The sequence below is a fragment of the Canis lupus genome, chromosome 31 (assembly GCF_003254725.2).
Source record: "Canis lupus dingo isolate Sandy chromosome 31, ASM325472v2, whole genome shotgun sequence".
Lineage (NCBI taxonomy): Eukaryota > Metazoa > Chordata > Mammalia > Carnivora > Canidae > Canis > Canis lupus.
In genome coordinates, this window is record NC_064273.1 from 2,680,662 (window position 1) to 2,702,399 (window position 21,738).

Consider the following 21,738-nt stretch of genomic DNA (forward strand, 5'->3'; position numbering starts at 1 on the left):
AGTATTATTAGATATTTTGCTGTGACTCACTCCCATGCAGATGGTTCACATCTGAAGGGGCTCTATTCTAGCTAGGAAAGATCCAGCTGATGCTCTGAAAAATTATTCTCTCTTGGTGAAAAGTTAGCTTGCCACTGCCTTCCCTGCTGCATTATTAAACACGAAGGAGTGATTCCCTTAATCCCAACCATCTGCTCTTCCCCTACTAAAAAGTGAAAACATCCCCTTGTGTTTACAAATGTTGCTGCTAAAGCTTCACAAATTATAAGAGATGGTTGTGAAATTTCCGTATATACTACAAGATCAAAACAAAATCCTAGTCACCATAAATCTGTAAGAAATAAACCAAATTTATATCACACGATAAACCCAACTGTGTTTTAATGTAATGCAATTATATTTAAACTGCAGCCTCAGAATGTAAATTGTTTTAGCATCTCAGTATAATATTTGCATTTTAAATATACTCCTACTTGTCCAGACTTCCAAAAGTACATACGCTAGGGAAATGGATCATCTTCAATTCTTTTTTAATTTTCACAGATTTGTAGAGTGCACAGAATTTTAGCATCAGTAAAGGTTCAGCTTTGTTGGAATTAAAGGCAAAACAAAACATCTGACTGCTCAGATGAATAACATACTCAAAATCTCTGAACTAGGAAAGCCAGGACAAGTGTTCCACCCCAAATTGTCGGTTTTCAGAAAGTGACTTATGTTGAGCTATTACTAGGCAAAAACAGTGATACTCCTTTGAAACAAAATCTTGTTTTCCTCATAAAGAGTACTGCTATAAACTAGAATCACTTTAGTTGAATACCAATCAACTAAAAACATTGCAAGCAAAAGAAAATTTGAGTTCCCAAATATTCTAATTTGATGTTTATTTATTTTTAATATTGAGTACAGTGTAACCTGTACTCACTCTTGTTTCTCATTTGGTTATATTATGAAGACATTTTAATTAACAATGCATTTATTTTTGTTGAAGATCAATTGCTTTAATTTTTTTCTAGGACATTTTCAGTAGATCAATTACTCTTACATAACGCTTCTTTCTTTTGTGCTTAGTAAATAACTCCTTATCACCTGGGTTGCAGACCCTTTCCACCCATCTTTAATTCTTGGCCTTCAAGCTCCTTGTAAGTTCAATAACAGTTCTGAAAACATTCATTTTTACTTGAAATGGAATTCACATAAGTAGCTGTTTTGTCACAGTACCTACAAAATAAAATTATGCTTTCTTTGTAAGTCTTTCTCTCAATATTCTTTCAGTTGATTCTAACATACCATGTGTTTTTTTTCCTAGCCTATGTAACTATCCCAGTGCTTTTCTGGACCACAACTCTTTCCAGAATGAAAATTACATGTATGTCATCCCAGTGCTTTTCTTGCTTTCAGTCTTTTTTTTTTTTTTTCTTGCTTTCAGTCTTAATGTTTAAATTATTTAGGTTATGAGTTTACTGTGGTCAAGTACAGAGGAGCATTGGCCTTCCTACAGCTGGCACACTTGTTGCATCAAGACTTTCCCCCCTGATATTTATGACAAACTGTTTTCTGTACCTTTGCTTGATCTTCAGGGATATGTCAACTACCGTAATATAGACGTAACTAACAAAATATATGTCCTCAGATAATTTTCTAGTCCTCTGGTTGTCCTCTTGTTCCAAGTGTTTTAACCGGTTTCTGATGGGGTTTACAGAAAGATTTCTCTTTATGTGAACTGTTGGTGGCCACCACGCTAATAGATTCATGTCTAGTTTATTCTCAGGTAAATAAAATATATACTCTCTGACCCTAGTTTCTAAATATATGTTTCGTGAAACTGTCTCTTAATATATAATTTATTATCAGGTTTCTTTTTTTCTCATCCCTAGTTTTGGAGCAATACTCATGCTTCCTAATTCTCTATTTGAGCCTAGGCTAACCCAGTAGAAATTTTCCTTAAACCTAACAGGTTTATTCTACATTTTACTCACTTCCTTCCATTAACATTTTCAGTAATATGTTCTTACTCTTTCTTTGAAGTCATTGTCATTTTATAAATTCTCAACCTTAACTCCACCAAGTTTTACTTAACTTGGTCAAGATCCTTCTGACAATTGTAATTGTTTCTATCTCTATTTTTAAAATAGTATCAATGCGTTTTAAATAATTTAATGTATATTTCTAACAAAAGCAAAGAGAAAATTACATGTATGTCATTATTGTTAAACATTATTGTTAAATAATATTGTTAAAGTTATTATTTTTGCCTTTATATTTTCAATGTATATGTTCAGATATTCATTCACTAAGTTCAGTCAAGTTTCAAGACCAGTAGTAAGAATAGTATGCATACTGGTGAAATATTCATCTCTAGTGCACGAGGAGGCACAATCACAAGATTTAGGAGTCAGGTGCCAGAAGTATGCTGGTGGGCTCTTTAGAGTGAAGTGGTCCTGCCGCTAGTCAGTAAGTGGACCTGATTTTTACTCTGTTGTGCTTTCCACTGGACCACAACTACTTTCCAGAATGAAATGATTCAACTCAAACACTTCCTATCTAAATAATTCAGTTTTAGAGTTAGGAACTCAAATATCGGGGCAGGAGAACTAGGAAAACATGGGAGTTCCCAAATGAAGTTATGACTCTCACTTCTGGGCAATTGGTTGAACAAAACAGTGAAGTAGTAAAATGAAATATTCATTATATACCCCCTAAACGCACACATACACACACACACACACACACACACACACACACACACACACACTAAAATACAAACATTTTCTTTCTTTTGGAGTTTTCCCTCATCACTTCCCTAATCAAAATCTTCTCTCAGGACTGGCTCTGAGGAGCCCATTCATACTATATTGTATAAGTCTGATGTAATTTATAGCCTTTCAACCCTCCCTGTGGTGTTTATATTTTAAAAGGTATAGCATTTTGGGGAAACATGAGACTTAAAAGAAGGAACTTTTACCAGTAAAGTATTTAATGCATCATCCAGCAGTAGGTGGAACAGACGTGCATTCCCAAGACTCTGGAAATCCCACCAGGTAGGCATTTACCTCCCACTCGGTGTCCTTATTTTACAGTCTAATCTAATCGGTTCTCTGGGCAGGTTCACTGTTTGCACGTACCTTAGTGTTTGCCCTAATGCTGACATTTACCTTTTCTTATAGGCCTTAAAATGTAGCTAAAATAATCCCTCTAGCATACTGTTGCTACTGGAAACATAAATTTAAGCTCTCTGATTTGCTGAGTAGGCCTGCATTAAAAAAAAAAAAAAAAGAAGAAGAAGAAGGAGAAGAAGAATTGGTACACAGAAGAGCCTAAGATGATGCAGAGGTACTTAGATGAAAACAGACAATTTTGCAGCAGATTGCCTAACATATTGGCAGTTCTCAAATCACATCTCAAATCAGATGAAGTAAGTTTCAAAAGTTATTTAGCATGAAGAATACATTATCAAATTCAGTGTATAAAATGTTAATGCGGATCTGCTGGCTCTCATTGCTGCTTGCTTGCAGTCCTCCCTCCTGCACCACTGGTATAAACCCGTCAGCATGAGGTGAGCATTCTCCCTCCAATCAACTAGCAGGCGTGCTTTTTAGACATCATCTCTGCATCCTTAACCACACATAGGTCACCTTTCGGCTCTCTTGAAATTAAAACATCAGTCTTAGAATGAAAATTTTCTATGCACCATCAACAGTGGTCAGATTTTCAGTAAAGGTTTGTATTGTTTCTGTGACCCACATTTGTGTTTTTTAGTACTATTGTGTGGGTATCCTAATAAGCGAGGGATGCTTTATTTGCCGTAACACATCTTATTTCTGAAATGACTCAGCTTTGGATTTTACAAATTATCCATCCTTAAAACTTTCCCATTGAATTGAGATCAAGTCACAACATCTTGTGGGCATGCTATTTTTTGCTGTCATTATGAGTACCTCCCAGAAGAGATACTTCATGAGTGGCAAATAAGCTCATGGAGTAGGGACAACTATTTGCAACCAAATTAAAGCATGGGAGTTAGCTAAGAGATGAGGACACTCAGGACTCATAGAGGTTGACTGCTTCATGTGACACAGCAGGAATTCTGCTACTGTGACCTTACATTAGCCTATGTTCAGTGGCAGGCATATCAGGGAGGCTTTCCTAAGAATATGGTATCTGAATTATTTACCTAGGACACTTCATTTAGTACATGGAGGGGGCGATACTTAGTTAAATTCTTTAATCTATAGAAGAATACATTCTAATTTTACTGAAACAAATACTTTTTTTCCTGTGTGCTAAAGTTCTCATGATGGGTTAATAATGTCTGCCATGGGTAGCTGCATTTTGGACATCTGGCTTTGGTTTATGTCTAACTTATCTTTCCTCAGATAACTATCTAGTAGCTTCTACTGACACCACATTTTCTGCCAGGCACTATCTCAGCCACTTTATATACAAAATATTTTTACTCTTTACAGATTCCCAATAACATAGGCATTAACTATGTTCATTTTATGAATTAGAAAACTAAATCTCAGCAAGATAGTCATACGTAAGATTAAGATCTTCATTTTACAGTGCCAAAATCACTTTATCACAATGAATCTCACGTGCTATCCATTCTTCCTTTTTGCCTCCCATATATTGGGCTCTTCACGTGGCAAGCTTCCTACCTTCCAAAGGGCCATACTCACGATTGTCAAATTGGCTAAAAGTTAATTCTTGACCTAGTAGAAAGCGATCAAGCCTATGCACCAGAATGTGAAGACTACCTATCTGGAGGGTGCTCAGTTGCTACAGTGTCTTGGATAACTTTTTTCTTTGCAATGAAATACAGTAACTCAGAGATGATGCTCGAATTTGGATTTTCAAAATGACCTGAGATTTGGATTTTTAAAATGTTTTTTTCTTGAAGTGGTATGGCCAAATTGGGAGACATATCTGAACTCCTTTGAGGCTTATTGATAAATGTGGGTTTTAAATAATCATGTTTGTCTTATTTTAGTTGATATTTGTACTTTTAAAATTAATTTTGTTTTCAGCTACCACAAAAACTGAGATTTTGTAAGTGGACTTATTTTTCATATCACATTTTCTAATAACACCTAAATGGGAAATACAAATTTTATTATTAAATGTGTTTGTAATTAATATTTTATCTTGTTTCATTCACATTTCATTAGAAGAAAGAGAGACATTTGATTTTGCATAGAAACTGTGTGCTTTATTCTGTTTTTCTTTTTTAACTAGGCTTTTGCTATGAATTCCTTAGAATTTGGTTTATCCTGGATAAATGGAAAGTAATTCACCCTAAGAGGACTGTGAAACTGTTTTGTCTCAGCAGGCTTCATTGTGAAAGCCCAGCATGAGCTAGGGGTATGTGAGACAGGCCATGCTGGACCAGACTGTTGCTGTACATTTTAAATGTTCATGAATTACTATCAGTAGATTATGGGTAAAAAGCTGGACAAATGTGAACAGCATGAACATCAACTACACTTTAATTAGTGGTGGCTCCCCATTAAACAAAGTCACACATTAGACTGTAGAAAAAGCATAGCTAGGTTTAACTTTTAAATGTGATTCATTAAGCAGTATCATATCTATTAAATTAATGGTAACATTTTTGTTTATATGGCTGAAGTTTTACTAAGAGCATTCACACATGTATTATCTCATTTGATCTTCACAATAGCCCTATGGGATAAATAAGGTATGTATTTTTCTCTTCATTTTATAAGATCATAAGGCTCAGCTATGTTAAGCCACTTACCCAGCATAGTAATTAAAAGAGTAGAATTCAAGCCCGTGCTTCAAATTCCAAATCATTTATCATTCTGGCTCTGGTACCATCTTTAAAATCAATTGCATTCTGAACATAGATCTCTATACTGAAAATCTAGATACATTTCTAAAGCCACTGTATTTGATTTGACAAATCTTTCTTCAAGTACATTCTCTGATAATGATTAAATTTAATTGATGAAATCTTTAGAGTCCCTACAAGGAGTTAGCTTAGGAGCACAAGCTTTGAATTTTAGGAATAATAGTATAAAATCACAGGTTCCTGGGGTAATCATATGGGAACTGTCTGGGTTGTAACTTACAGATGCTATAAGCAGAACCAGTTTTTCTCAGAACCCATAAAATTTTTAAAATATTGTGCTTTCTTCACGACGAACAATGTATGTTCCAACACCACCCTATTTCTCTTGCTTTGTCTTTTTTTAAAAAAACAAATTTTGGTCATATGAACATCATATGGACAATAGGGGGGTGTTGTACTTTTTTACACAAATATCGCCAGATATCACCAGTTGGTGATAACAACTTAAATGTCATATCTTCAGAAAAATGGAGAAATCCAATTATCCCTTTTTGATGACAAACACCATAACATATATTTACAAACACATAAAGCTAAGTAGTTAAGTCTTGGAATTCCTTTTCATCACTTTAGAGAGATGGACGACATACTATTACTTGCACAACATTTGTATTTAAATCTAAGTATAAAAATGAACTTAAGGAGACATGATTAAGGTAGAAGGATTAATTTCCTACAGACTGAAATATACAGAATGCTCCCAGTGGAATATTATCAGTATTCTACAGACTGCTTTCCTGACACCTCAGTTTTTCTTAGTTTTTGACTTTAAAATATAAGACCCTTATAACTAAATTTCTAAATATTATGACTTAAGTGCATACATATTATGTGTATACATATGTATAACAATTCTAGATGATCATTACTTGACCCTAAACAAAAGCAGCTCCTTGATTATAATAAGCTCCTTGAAATATTCTTTTTTTTTTAATTTTTATTTATTTATGATAGTCACAGAGAGAGAGAGAGAGGCAGAGACACAGGCAGAGGGAGAAGCAGGCTCCATGCACTGGGAGCCTGATGTGGGATTCGATCCCGGGTCTCCAGGATCGCGCCCTGGGCCAAAGGCAGGCGCCAAACCACTGCGCCACCCAGGGATCCCTCCTTGAAATATTCTTACAATGACTTCAATAACATGCCATATTAAATCACAAATAGATGGTAAAAACTATTTGTATGATGCTATAGATCTCCACATAAGCAGACTAAATAATCTAAATACATATGTACACTTAAAAATGTAAGTGGTACTCATCATATCAAAAATTTTCTGTATCTGGAATTATCAAATTTAATTATATTTTGAAGTCCCAGTACTTCATAACATTTTGATTCTGACATTCTATGCATCTCTGCATAGTTCTTTCTGAAAAAGAAAACACATTTAATGCTAATATTTCTCATTTGAATACACTGATTTGAGGCAATTCTTTAAATATTGAAATGATTAGAAATTACACCATTCATAAATGTATTACCCCTTTCAAAATATGCTAAAAATTTAAAAAGGAAAATAGCTACAAACATTTATTCAGCATTTATGTGCCAGGCACTGTCTGAACACTTGAGCATTTTACCTTTCTGTTGTAAGCACTTTTTAAAATTTTGCTTATTTATTTTAAAAGACTGTATTTGTTTATTAGAGAAAGGGAGAGAAAGAGTACAAGCAGAGACAGAGGCAGAGGAAGAGGTTAGAGAAAGAAACCTCAAGCCAACTCCTGCTGATCGTGGAGAGCCCCTTGGGGCTCCATCCCAAGACCCTGAGATTATGACCTGAGCCATTATGACCTGAGCCAAAATCAAGAGTTGGATGCTTAACCAACTGAGTCACCCAGATGCTCCCACTCCTGAGCACTTCTATGGTAGGTATGGCCTTTATTTTACAATTGAGGAAATGAATGTTTAGAGAAGGTAAGAAAATGGACTTCCCAGTGATCACTAACAGGGACATGATAAAGCAGAGATTCCACTAACCCATCTATTTCACTCTACTAGCTCCAAGCATCTGTCCAATAACTTCCTAAAATAACTAGCTGACTCATGCTGATAACCTTAGTTTAAGTGCTTGCTCTGGACTGAATTATGTCACCCTCAAACTCAAATATTAAAGCCCTACTCCTAACGTGTTGGTATTTAAGAGATGAAGTCTTTGGGAGGTAATTAGATTTAGATAAGTTCAAAAGGGTGGAGCAGTCGTGATGGATTTTTTGCCTGTATGAAAATGAGACACCAGAAAGCTATGACTTTCTCTTTGCCAGGGGAGGACACAGCAAGAAGGCAGCCACCCACAAGCCAAGAAAAGAGCTCTCCAGAACCTGCATGCTAGCACCCTGATTTGGGACTTCTAGCCTCCAGAGCTTTGAGAAAATCAATTCTGCTGTATAAGCCACCTTGTCAATGGTATTTTGTTATGACAGCCCGAGCTAGGACAGTGCTCATACACTACCTTCACAGTAAATAGTCTTAGCAATCCTCTGTTTACCAAGAGTAACAAATTTTTTATTTATCTTCTGTTTGAGTAATTTTTGGATTGATTTATTTATCTAATTGTGATTTCTGGTTCATTTTTACTTTTCATGCTTTATTTTATTGAATTTTGAAATCTTTTTCCTCAAAATATTGCTAAGTAACTCTGAAATGACAACTACAAAAAAATACCGGGGTTTAAAACTCAACTAGATTATAAACCTAAACTCTTCAGTTCACCTTTCTCTGAAGACTAAATAATCATGAAGCTCACTAAGCACTTGCCATGTCTAATGGTGTCTTAATTTGGCTCTGCTTTTGTCTTGAAATTGTCCAGGTAATTATCAAGTCACTGAGAAATAAAGACGCGATAACTCAGCTTTTCACGTATAAGCAAGTTTATTCTGCTTCAGGGATTATTGAGCAAGCTCTCAAGTGATACAGGGTTCAATTCCAAAACATTCTTAAATGAAGGGCAATTTAGCAAAGGATTTTTTGTAATTGTGTTGCAAATATAAGGAAAAAAATCATGCCTTTGAATTAACTAGATTTCTTGAAACATTTGACTTCCTCACAGATCCTTTCATTCTCCTATTCTGTACATTCCTGCTTATCTTTTTCTTAAAGACATTGTTGACTTCTTTAGGACGGATTTGTTCTAATTCTCATATATCTCTGCTTAGCACTTATGAAAAGTGATAATAATTTTTTATTCATGTAAGTCTTACCTTTTAGATATTAGGTTCTTTCTTAGAAGGAATATTACAAATATTTGCGTGCAGATCTAGTGTTCAATATATAATATCTCTGTTGGTTGGTTGATCTAATGAAGGAAAGACTTAACTGAAAATATTTTGAAAGAGCATTCAAACATAGATATTAATTACTACTAAAACAGACTTACATTCAATGTAAACTCATGTGATTGAAATGATTTCTGAAAAATAGACATATTTCTCAAAAGTAGTGTAGAAAAATTATTTAAAAAAGAAAGTACGGAAACATTCAACAGATTGATAATTTATGTTCAGTCGTCTCAACAAGTAAAATTACAACAAAAATAAAAGCCATACTGGATATATAATAACTACTCATTTAAGATATGTGTGCATAGATATTTACACCTTTATGTATTGGAACAAATCTTCACATAGTAATAATAATAATAATAATAATAATAATAATAATACCTAACATATTTCCAAGCACTTACCATTTGTCTAATCTTGTTCTAAACTATTTTATATGTACTAATTCACTGAATTCTCACAGATGAAATATAATTCTAACACAAGACCATTATAAATAAAAATTTAGACAGAATTTTATAAGATTTTTGGGATTGGATTTGCTATGCATCAGAGTTCAACAAAAAATAAATTTGTTAATGAAACAATTTTAGGAAAGTCACTTGACAAATTCTCATCTGTCAAAAGCCTTTTATTTGATACCAGGAAAGATAGCAAAAATAGGTCAATATTTAGGTCAGTTATACCAAGACCCTCCCTGGAATAAATCATACCTATATTTGAAAAAGGAAATTTGATTAGTAATTTATTCAATGCTAATTAGTTTCTAGCCACAAGCCACCTTTACCACCCACATAACCCCTTCATTCCAATACCTTTGGGTTAATTCTAATCATATTCTGAAAGTTGTTTAACCTAACATGTCTTTAGGGGATAATTTTCTAACCACATTTTAAACTACCCCCCACAGTTTTCTAAAAACTAAGATGCATCACCAAAGTTCTCTTTTCTTCCTTTTTTCCCAAAATGGAACAAAGGAAATATTAAAACATAAGGGATAGATGATGATTTGATATTTTCTACTGGAGGAGGTATTGTTCCCCTGAAAATAAGTGGACAACCATATCTAAATTCTAGTTGTTGGCATTGTAGTAAACAATGAAAATGATTAAGTGGGTCAATAAAAAAACCTAGATTTCAAAGCTTTCAAGTTTTAAATAACATGAATGATTCTAATTTCAAATAACCAATAAAAACTGAAAAATATTATAGAGTGGATTCATTATAATCCTCACAATTCTTATGTTGAAGCCACTGACAATGATTTAGCTGAGTAGAAATATTTACCTACTTGAGGTATTTGTATACTGAGAAATGGAAATGATGACTTCTCATATATGTATATAAGTGTATACATATACTACAGGGTGCATCTGTACACATGCAAAAATGCACACACAAGAAATATATAAATATATTTATATGTCAGAGACATATGTTGAGCTTCCCTTTTTTTTCTTTTCTTTTCCCCACTACCCAGGGCTATCTATTATTTTAAATGTATTTTATTAAGAAAGTAGTTCTTATTTTATTTTCATTCTTATTACTTTAAGAATTTCAGGAACTTAAACATTTTTGAATAATATTCCTTTTATTATAGGTAATTATCTTTTAAAAAATCTCATGTGTACTGAAGTTGTATATGTTAGCTTTATTTTTGGAGAAGGCATTATAAAATATTTATTATATAATAAAATATTTATTAATTATTAATTATTATTATTATTAAAATAATTATTAATTATTTTATTATAATAAAATATTTATTATATAAATAGCAACAGATAAGGTTTTAACTACGGTCTTATTGTGAGGATCAAATGGTCTAAAATATTTGAAAACACTTTGCCAAGTGATTATGAATTCTACTTTTTACTAGATCTCTTTTTTATTATCTCCATTAGGAAGCAAGTCAGGCATTTCTATCCCCATTTGACAGATATCAAAACTAAGGAAGTAGGCAAGGAAGGGACTTGTCAGGTATTAAGGGCAGAACTTAGGGAAAGTCAGTTTATCACCCAGTCTCTGACCACCAGCAATCTGTCTGTTGCTTTCTATGGAAAGGAGGCGAACGAGGAACTTTTGAACAATTTTGGTAATATACAGGTTTCTAGTTTAATGGTGTCAATTATAATGATGTTTGTTTGTTTTTAAAGATTTTATTTATTTATTCATAGAGACACACAGAGAGAGAGAGAGAGGCAGAGACACAGGCAGAGGGAGAAGCAGGCTCCATGCAGGAAGCCCGATGTGGGACTGGATCCAGGGTCCACAGGATCACGCCCCGGGCTGCAGGCGGCGCTAAACCGGGGAGCCACCGGGGCTGTCCAATTATAATGATATTTGGTCTGTGTTGGTTTCTTGAAAGTAATCAAAACCTAATCAATATCAATATATACTTCTGTACTTAGGTTCTACATCCTTTGACCTATGATCACTGCTTCAGTAACTTTGCGACTTAATTTTACCATTATATTTTCAAAATCAAATGAAGTATAAATACACGGGCTAAATCAAGAGTTACCTCATTCCATTTCAAGTTTTTATTGTAAATCCAATAAAAATTCAAATTTTTATATATTTAATTTATTTTTAAAGATTTTATTTATTTATTCATGAGAGACACAGAGAGAAGGAGGCAGAGACACAGGCAGAGGGAGAAGCAGGCTCCTTGTGGAGAGCCTGATGCAGGACTCAATCACAGGACCCGGAGATCACAACCTGAGCCAAAGGCAGATGCTCAGGCATCCCAACTTATTTATTAGAGGAGGGCAAGGGCACAGGGAGAGGGAAAGAATGAATCTCAAGCAGACTTCCTGCTGAATGTGGAGCCCAAGGTAGGGATCAATTTTAGCACCTGGAGACTAAGACCTGAGCCAAAATCAAAAGTCCAGTGGTTAACCGTCTGAACCACCTAGGCTCTCCATACCTCACTCCATTTTTAAAAACTTGACTATATCATCTAACAATGGAGAACCATGGAATGCACCCACTTTAGATCAGTTGGTCTAGCAGCCTTGTGGAGGATGAATTTACTCATCAGAAATACTGTCCAGGAAGCTGTTGAAGCACACAAGCAAGAGATGATCAAGCCCTAAACTAAAACAGTGACAGTGGGGCCAAATGCCTACAAGAGAGGGAAGGAAAAGAATCCAGTTAAGAGTCTAGAGTCAATGGCTGCCTAGAATTCTGTTGGTTGCAAAGAAAATACAGGAAAAAGAATAAAATGAAGAAAAATGAAGGTGTGTAGGGAGGTTTTATATTTTAAAGGATTAGGCTTTAAGTATTATACATTAAGGTCATAATTCAAAACTGTTCAAATCTATTTCTCTTTCTATAAATATCTTGCAAATTTGTTATTTTAGGTATTAGCAGTGAATCTAAGGTACTTTACTTATTTATTTTAAGGGGAAAATAAGACACAATTTGAAAATAGCTTAAAACTTTTACCAACTATAGACTTTAACATCCCACAGTGTGCTTTAATGCTTCTAAGACTGTGGTTCCTAATTTGAAACATTTCACACCTAGTTAAATTTTAAGGGGTTGAAAACCCTGTAAATTCAAAATACAAATAAATATAATGGAAATGTGTGAATGCCTTCACTTGATATTCACAGATGGAAGGGTATAAAGCTGATATCAGTAGCAACAGAAATTAGAAACTAATCACCACTAATGTTAAATAAAGATGGCATAGAACAGAATAATCTGATTTAATTGAAATTTAAATTCATAGTATGCAAAAGAATAGGAATACAATCATCGCTTCATCCTTTATCAGCGCACACAAGCAATATCAGGTTGCACAATCACATTCCATTGCAAAGTATCATGATGCCATTTAATAAAGAATAGCTAGAGAAAGCGATGCTGACGAATAAATTATGGTTTTAAGTGCTTGAACTGCATATAAATTTACCTTCTGGAAGGGCTGTTAAACAAAAGAACTCTAGAATCTATTCAGAGTGCTATAAAAGAAAATGTATGGCCTTTGCCCTGTTTTTAACCTCATCTCTCATTACAAAACCTTTCTACCATACCAGTATGAAAACCTATTTTAAAGGAAAATTCAATGTCCTAATCTCAAAATAATACTACAAAGGTTCTATTTGTTGTTGTGGTAGAAGGTTGGGGATGAGTGGTAGATCTTTTGATTTATCTTTTAGACTATACTCTGTTGTGCTTTTAGTTTTGTTTTGAAAGTACTACTTAATCATTAGCACACCTGACAATGCTGACTTCCCACTTGTCAGCCCATGAAAGCTATACTGGGAAAAATGAAGAGTGATTAATAGGGCAGATTTATATAAATCCTGTAATATTAGAGGAGGATTTTTCAGTGGAATAGAGGACCTGATATGAGAGCATGAATGGAATAGGTGTTTAATATAATAGTATTGTTTATTTAGAAATGTCCTCTACTTGTCTGATTTTAACAGAAATGTTTATAAAAGAATTATAGCAGGATAGTTAAGAAATTTTATTTAAAAAAACATAAAAATAGACTTCTCAGACAGCAATGCTAAAATTAAACATTTAAAATATGTGTTTTATATAAATTATACATAAAAAACTTGTCACTAAAATGCAGCTAAATTAAATTCAAATTTGTAAGTAGTTAATGGTGAATCCACAGTGTCAATTGGAAAACCCATCGTAAGTCAGCAAAAATAAAGAAATAAATGATACAACATTCAAATGGGTTATACAGACTTCACTATCTATATAGGAAGTTTACCAGTTCATTGGCAAAGACAAATACTTTTCCTGGACTTGACATCTAGGACAATTTTGTTACAATGATCTTTATTTCAGTTAATTAACAATAGGATGCTGTCCACAATTATGTTCCATCTGTTGCTATTTCTTCTTGGTGGCTCTCCGTGAATACTAAATGACTATTATAAAGTAGAATGGAAGAGGTTTTTTTACATGAACAGAGATAAGATGTTTTCAAACTTTTGGTTTGGGGAGAAAAGTACAACTTTGAAAGAAAACGTGAGAATTGAAATAGAACTGCCAACTCCTCAATTTGAAAAGTTTGAAAATTAAATCCAAATAAAGAAGTATATAAAAGAGCTACAATGTACTATCATTATCATTTTATAAAAAACATGGTACTTACAAGAGAGAAGATATGTGTATTTGTTTAATATTTTACTTATTTATTCATGGGAGACACAGAGAGAGAGGCAGAGAGGTAGGCTCAGAAGATGTAGGCTCCCTGTGGGGTGCCTAATATGGGACTTGATCCCAGGACCCCAGGATTATGATCTAAGTCAAAGGCAGATGCTCAACCGCTGAGCCACCCAGGTGGCCAAGAGAAGATTTGTGTTATATCAACACACATAAAAGGATATTATGTATGTATGTATATAAATACATATATAGTAAGTATATCTATATTACATAAATTATATAAAATGTTATATATACATTTATATATGAAGCATGTATAATGTAATATATAAATGTATAGCATATACAAATTATATAAGCTGTATTCTATACATATTCTATACATATACATTCTATACATATTCTATACATATGCATAAACGTATATATTTATGAATCATACTATATTCTCTCTCTCTTTATATATATACACACATAAAACTGACTGACACAGGACCTCACCATTTTTAAGATGGCTTTTGGGAAATGCTGCTTTAAACTCATCTTTTAAAAAAATTATGAAGGTCAGGACTTTGAAAGAACCTATACGGTAAGAATTGAGATCTAATGTTTCCAAAATTGTTAGATATTCTTTGTTCTCAAATATGACCCTAATGTGTGACTTGAATCTGGCAGGTTCTTGAACCTTTCCTCAGCTATGAGGATTATGTGTCTGCAATTCTGGAATATTGCCGCTAGAGGCCAGCCTTCCTTGGGCAAATGATAAAGCAATGAACATTTTTCTCAAAGAAAATATCTTATTTTTATTTTTAAAAATTTTAAAAGATTTTATTTATTTATTCATGAGAGACACAAAGAGAGGAAGAGACATAGGCAGAGGGAGAAGCAGGCTCCATGCAGGGATCCCGATGCGGAAGTCCCTCCCAGGACCCTGGGATTATGACTTGTGCCAAAGGCAGATGCTCAACCACTGAGCCACCCAGGTGTCTCAAGAAAATACCTTTTTAATGAAAATAAATAACTTTACTGTTTATATAACTAGTTTTTATATATATGTTATGTTTTTAAAAGTTGACAACCTTACTGATATCCTAAGAACTTTATGTAATTCATTATCACTATAACAAGGTAAAACCATTTACTAAATGTTTTTTTTTTTTTTTTTTTTGGCTAAGCACTTTCCACAAATTGTATTAAAACTCACAAAATTCTATAGAAAAGATACTCTAATTTCCATGTTATAATGAAGACACTAAGGTTCATAGAGGTTAAAAATGCTCAGGGCTCTTCATATTTTGATTTCTGTCTACATTTTGATGGTCATTTTGAATTCTCAGCTAATGCTATGCTGAATTATTTACAGTTTCTTGAAAATTCTCATCTCACATATGTGTACATGTTAGTTAAAAATACCTCTGCAATATATCTTCACTCAGTCTCCCTTTTCCTTACTCAACATTTTAATATCTTACTCTTCTACAACTGTCATCTCAAATCATATTTTCTGTGGGAGATCTATTCTGCATGCATAATCATGAAATTACATTCCATAGAGTTCTCTTAAGTCATTTTTCTATAGTAATGTTATCAAGTATGTAATCCCAGGCAATGAACATAAGCTATTTATACCATATGAAAAGATATGTACTATACTATCTCCTTTATCTTGCATGAAATTTACCAAACCATTAGATTATCTAGCTACTAACAATAATTTTTAGAGTATATTTTGGACGAGTTAAAGTCTTTTGGTTGAAAGAGTCTAAATGAAACTAGGTTAAGCCAAAAAAAAATGTATCCATACATGGAATTGGAAATTATGAGAATAATCTCATTTAAGCCCTGGCTAGATCCAGATACCCATGCTGCTTTCTTCATCAACAGTCGTATCTCATACTCAGGCTGGTGCAGGCTGGAAAGGAAAGACTGTTAACTGTTGAAAACTTAAATATCTTTATAGAAGACAGTTTTATAAAGAAAAAAAGTGATTCTCATCCCCCAGTATCCATTTAAATGCAGTGAGGAGCTCTGATCCTCCTTGGGTAATGGGTCTTCCATCTGAAGCAAAAAATGAGGTTTCATGATTGGCTAGGTCAGCGCCAGAGGTGCTTCTGTAACCAGAGATTTACAAAGCACACTAATGGAAAACTTCATCAAAACTATCTGGAATGACTGAAGGTTTCCCAATGCATGGAAAGGCTCCTACGGGCAGCCTGGGTGGCTCAGCGGTTTAGCGCCGCCTTCCGCCCAGGGCCTGATCCTGGAGATCTGGGATCGAGTCCCACGTGGGGCTTCCTGCATGGAGCATGCTTCTCCCTCTGCCAGTGTCTCTGCCTCTCTCTCTCTTTCTGTGTTTCTCATGAATAAATAAATAAAAATCTTGAAAAAAAAGAAATTTAAAAAAAGGCCCCTAATATAAAAAAAAATTAAGAGGTATCTAACTAGAGATGCACAGCTAAGGAAATATATCATGCAACACAAGTTTTAACACTGAGTATATATTTTCCACTGCACATTTTATCAAGTTGCAATTTTTGTTTAACATGAGCCTATTTGAATATTTCTATGCTGCTAAAAGAGATGAAACAACTAAGCCCTTGAAGGTTAGTAAAGCTACGAGAAGCTGAACAGATTGTGAGTCTGTACATGATTCTGCCAGGGAACAGTTTTTGCAGATGATCTTGCCCTAGAGATATAACAGGAAAATATTCTTGTGACTATATATTATTTTACTATTTGGAACAGTGTAACATACTGACAATAAATGGACCTAAAACGAAGTAAATAAATCAAGTTGCTACAGGCAAAGCATACTTGCAGACTAAAATTCTCATTAGCAGCACAAAGCTAGAAGCCAAATTTTTGCTACCTTAGCAGCACCCTAGCCAGAGAGGCACTAATTAGACAAGGAGATAAACTGTGTTGCTAAAGCAAACCCATTCTTTGTTTATGATTAGGCACTGAATGACAGCACTGACCATCAAGATCCAAATTCCAGCTGTCTCATATAAAGAACAAGGGAACATCTATGACTTTTAGTCATAGACTAAAAGACACTTAGTCTTTTAAGACATAGACACTTGCCAGGCTGAGGACCGGAAATAGGGTCTTTGCTTGAACTGTAACTGGACAAAGTTTGACCTCAAATAGGTGAGGAATCAAGTAAAGTGAAACAGAGGGATGCATAAAATGATAAAATGAAATATTTCATGAATACACCAGGGCATAATCTGGAATAACCTTTAAGCACTGTAGACAGAAGATACTTTTTTTTTTTTTTTTTAAGTAGGTTCCATGCCCAGCATGGAGCCCAACACAGGGCTTGAACCATGACCCTGATATCAAGACCTGAGCGGAGATCAAGAGTCGGACACCTAACAGACTGAACCACTTAGGCAACCTGACTATAAACAGCTTAGAACAGCAGAAACTGGATTTCAAAACTAGCACTTACTTCATGTGTAGATTACTATAATGAATTCTTAAGTGATATCATTGATGTGGTGGAAAATTATGGGAACTGGTTATTGTGGGTATTTCATAAAGACCAGTAAGGTAACATTAATAGTAACAGATATCCTGAGAAGGGTAAAGCAGGAAACAAGACCAGATCAACTCATAGGGTGTCAGTAAGCCACTATGTCACAGTTTTATTATACATACCTTAGATCTGGACACTAATGCAATTGCTTCGTTTTAAGAACAGGATATGTGCAAGAAAATTTACCTTCCCAAGACCACATATTTATATGAGATCATAACTTGTATTAGAATTTAAGAATTTCGGGATCCCTGGGTGGCGCAGCGGTTTGGCGCCTGCCTTTGGCCCAGGGCGCGATCCTGGAGACCCGGGATCGAATCCCATGTCGCGCTCCCGGTGCATGGAGCCTGCTTCTCCCTCTGCCTGTGTCTCTGCCTCATTCTCTCTCTCTCTCTGTGACTATCACAAATAAATAAAAATTTAAAAAAAAATCTTAAAAAAAAAAAAAGAATTTCAGGGACACCTGGATGGCTCAGTTGGTTAAGTTCTGCCTTCCACTGAGGTCATGATCTCAGGGTCCTGGGATTCAGCCCTGCATCAGTCTCCTTGCTCAGCTGGGCAGGGATTCTGCTTCTTTCTCTCCTGCTTCTCCCCCGACTTGTGTATATACTCTTTCTCTCTCTCTCTCTCAAATAAATAAATAAAATCCTTAAAAAAATAATTTACGAATTTCTAATCTGATGTCTTTATATTATACTGGTTGCAGACAATAGAAATACCATCATCACCAAAAACACACATATTTCTACATTATGTTATTACTGATACTGACACTTGGGTCTTGAATTACGCTATTATATTTTTGTCTAAAGACAATAATAACTTACTCGTTTCTGGCAAGGATGTCTTTTCTATTAAAATACATTATTTGCTAAAATCACTGCATTTTATGTATATTCCATTAGAGCACTATGTACAGTTAAATGTATGTACATCTTCATGCATAGCTTTAAAAAGCTATTTTAATTCATACATTTTTATAAAATTTTATAGCATGAAAATTCAAATTTTTGAAATAGAGGTCTACTAAACTGACTTGTTATTAGTTGCATGGCTAAGAGACACTGTGAAGTCAGCCTTGTCTTTGACATAGGCAATGTCAGAGCTCATTGCATACTATTGTCACTTCCTTGTCTGAAGGCCATGCCTCTCATTACCAGGGTCTGATGGCTGATGACTATAAAATATGAGCTCAACAGTACCTGGAAAGCAGACCTCCTTCACAAAATAGTCTCTGAGTTACCCTCAATGCCAGAAACTCATTTTATAGATAATATAATCTATCCACAACTAGAGAAAAGACTTATGAACCAAATATCTTTGGGACAAATAGCATATTAATTTGAATTCCCAACAAAACATGAGGAAAAATATCCTGGTCTATGATGTGATGTAAGAATTCAATCTACTATAGACATTTATCCATAAATACAGAACATAGAAATATGTACTTATAATCATCATTAATGAGATTTAACTGATTTTTAAGCATCAATTTATTTTTTTAAACTTCCTTTAAAGTTTTTTCCTTTAATGTTTAAGTTCACATATATGCACCCCAAGCTGACATTTTCCTAAATGGGTAGCCTACCAAATTTCAGCAGAAAAGAAAACTGTGTGGAGAACTATACTGTGAATTGTTTTAAGTATAAGAACCCGAGGCCACTCTTTTCCATCTTGCAAGGTGGCAGACGAAAAAGCCGAGAAGCCGGATACTAAGGAGAAGAAACCTGAAGTCAAGAAGGTTAATGCTGGTGGCAAGGCAAAGAAGGGGAACCTCAAGGCTAAAACGCCAAAGAAGGGGAAGCCCCACTGCAGCCGAAGCCCTGTCCTAGTCAGAGGAATTGGCAGATTTTCCCCATGGGCTGTGTATTCCAGAAAAGCCATGTACAAGAGGAAGTATTGGGCAGCTAAATCCAGGGTTGAAAAGAAAAAGAAGGAGAAGGTTCTTGCTACTGTTACAAAACCAGTTGGTGGTGACAAGAATGGTGGTACCCCAGTGGTTAAACTTCGCAAAACGCCTAGGTATTGTCCTACTGAAGATGTGCCTTGCAAGCTGTTGAGCCATGGCAGGAAACCTTTCAGTCAGCGTGTGAGAAAGCTGCGAGCTAGCATCACCCCTGGGACCATTCTGATCACCCTCACTGGGCGCCACAGGGGCAAGAGAGTAGTTTTCCTGAAGCAACTGAGCAGTGGCTTGCTACTTGTGACTGCACCTCTGGCCCTCAACCGAGTTCCTCTGCGTAGAACACACCAGAAATTTGTCATTGCCACTTCCACCAAAATTGATGTAAGCAGTGTGAAAATCCCCAAACATCTCACTGATGCTTATTTCAAGAAGAAGAAGCTGCATAAACCCAGACACCGGGAAGGGGAGATTTTTGACACAGAGAAGGAGAAATACGAGATTACAGAGCAGCGCAAGGTTGATCAGAAAGCTGTGGACTCGCAAATTCTGCCAAAAATCAAAGCTGTTCCTCAGCTTCAGGGCTACCTCCCCTCTGTGTTTTCTCTCACAAATGGAGTTTACCCTCACAAATTGGTGTTCTAAATTTCTTACAAAGAACCTAATTAAACAACTGATCCATTAAAAAAAAAAAAAAAAGAATCAGAGGCCATAATTCTATTTCACTAAGCTTTATAACTCAGCTGAAGAAAGCCACATTAAGGAAAGGAATTACATAAAATGAGAACACTTGGCATAAATTATTAACATCTTGAAAGTACATTCATATGGATAATTTATTAATTTAATGTTCTTACTTTGAAGATTCATCAGTAAAATTATTAGAATTTTATGTCAAATGAAAGTCTTTTCATGGGATCCTTACTACAGAATAGTACAAACAGAAGGACAGGGAAACAGATTCTGTGCAATAGATGGGAATTCTCTTTTCTAGAGCAGCTTATCAGCCCCTTCAGGCAAAAGTCCACAACCATCAGCTTTGCATAATAAATAAAGGTAACAATAAGAATGATCATGCTACTGATATTTAATTATTCTTATAATAAAATTAAAAATTCTCAGGAACTCCTTTTAAATGTAACTCACATATCTGTTTTCTGAGCTGCAACTCTCACTTTTCAACAGTATTCCATACCTGATTAGATTCACACAGAATCTTGGCAATACTTTCACTGGAAGATGATGTAGAAGCTAAATTAACAAATAATCATTTACTCTTCCAAAACAAGTTTTTTTATAAATTTATTTTTTATTGGTGTTCAATTGGCCAACATATAGCATAACACCCAGTGCTCATCCCATCAAGTGCCCCCCTCAGTGCCCATCACCCAGTCACCCCCACCCCTGCCCACCTCCCCTTCCACCACCCCTAGTTCGTTTCCCAGAGTTAGGAGTCTCTCATATTCTGTCTCCCTTTCTATTATTTCCCACTCATTTTTTCTCCTTTCCCCTTTATTCCCTTTCACTATTTTTTATATTCCCCGAATGAATGAGACCATATAATGTTTGTCCTTCTCCGATTGACTTATTTCACTCAGCATAATACCCTCCAGTTCCATCCACATCGAAGCAAATGGTGGGTATTTGTCGTTTCTAATGGCTGAGTAAGATTCCATTGTATACATAAACCACATCTTCTTTATCCATTCATCTTTCGTTGGACACCGAGGCTCCTTCCACAGTTTGGCTATTGTGGACATTGCTGCTAGAAACATCGGGGTGCAGGTGTCCCGGCATTCCAAAACAAGTTTTATTAATTTCCAGATTTGTGGCAATAGATTCTATCTGTAATGGAAGAACTCAGAATTCTATATTTTCCCTTAGATAATGACAACCATCTCTAATAATGTAAGCTATATCCAATCACTTTGTTAGGTTATGTACTTTTTGATACTCTAAGTCTGAAAATCAGTTTTTTTTAAGTGCTATCTATTTTTTA

At 34.9% G+C, this 21,738-nt stretch overlaps 2 protein-coding genes across 4 annotated transcripts in view; one reads left to right on the top strand and one right to left on the bottom strand.

Annotated features, from left to right (window-relative positions):
- CADM2 (cell adhesion molecule 2) overlaps window positions 1–21,738 on the bottom strand; it is a 1,069,595-nt gene that overhangs the window by 459,037 nt on the left and 588,820 nt on the right. The window lies entirely within an intron of this gene.
- LOC112661628 (60S ribosomal protein L6-like) lies at window positions 3,549–20,416 on the top strand. The gene is made up of 2 exons (XM_049104741.1): window positions 3,549–3,553; window positions 19,481–20,416. The coding sequence occupies exons 1-2, from the start codon at window positions 3,549–3,551 to the stop codon at window positions 20,382–20,384; spliced, it is 909 nt and encodes a 302-aa protein (XP_048960698.1). The 3' UTR covers window positions 20,385–20,416.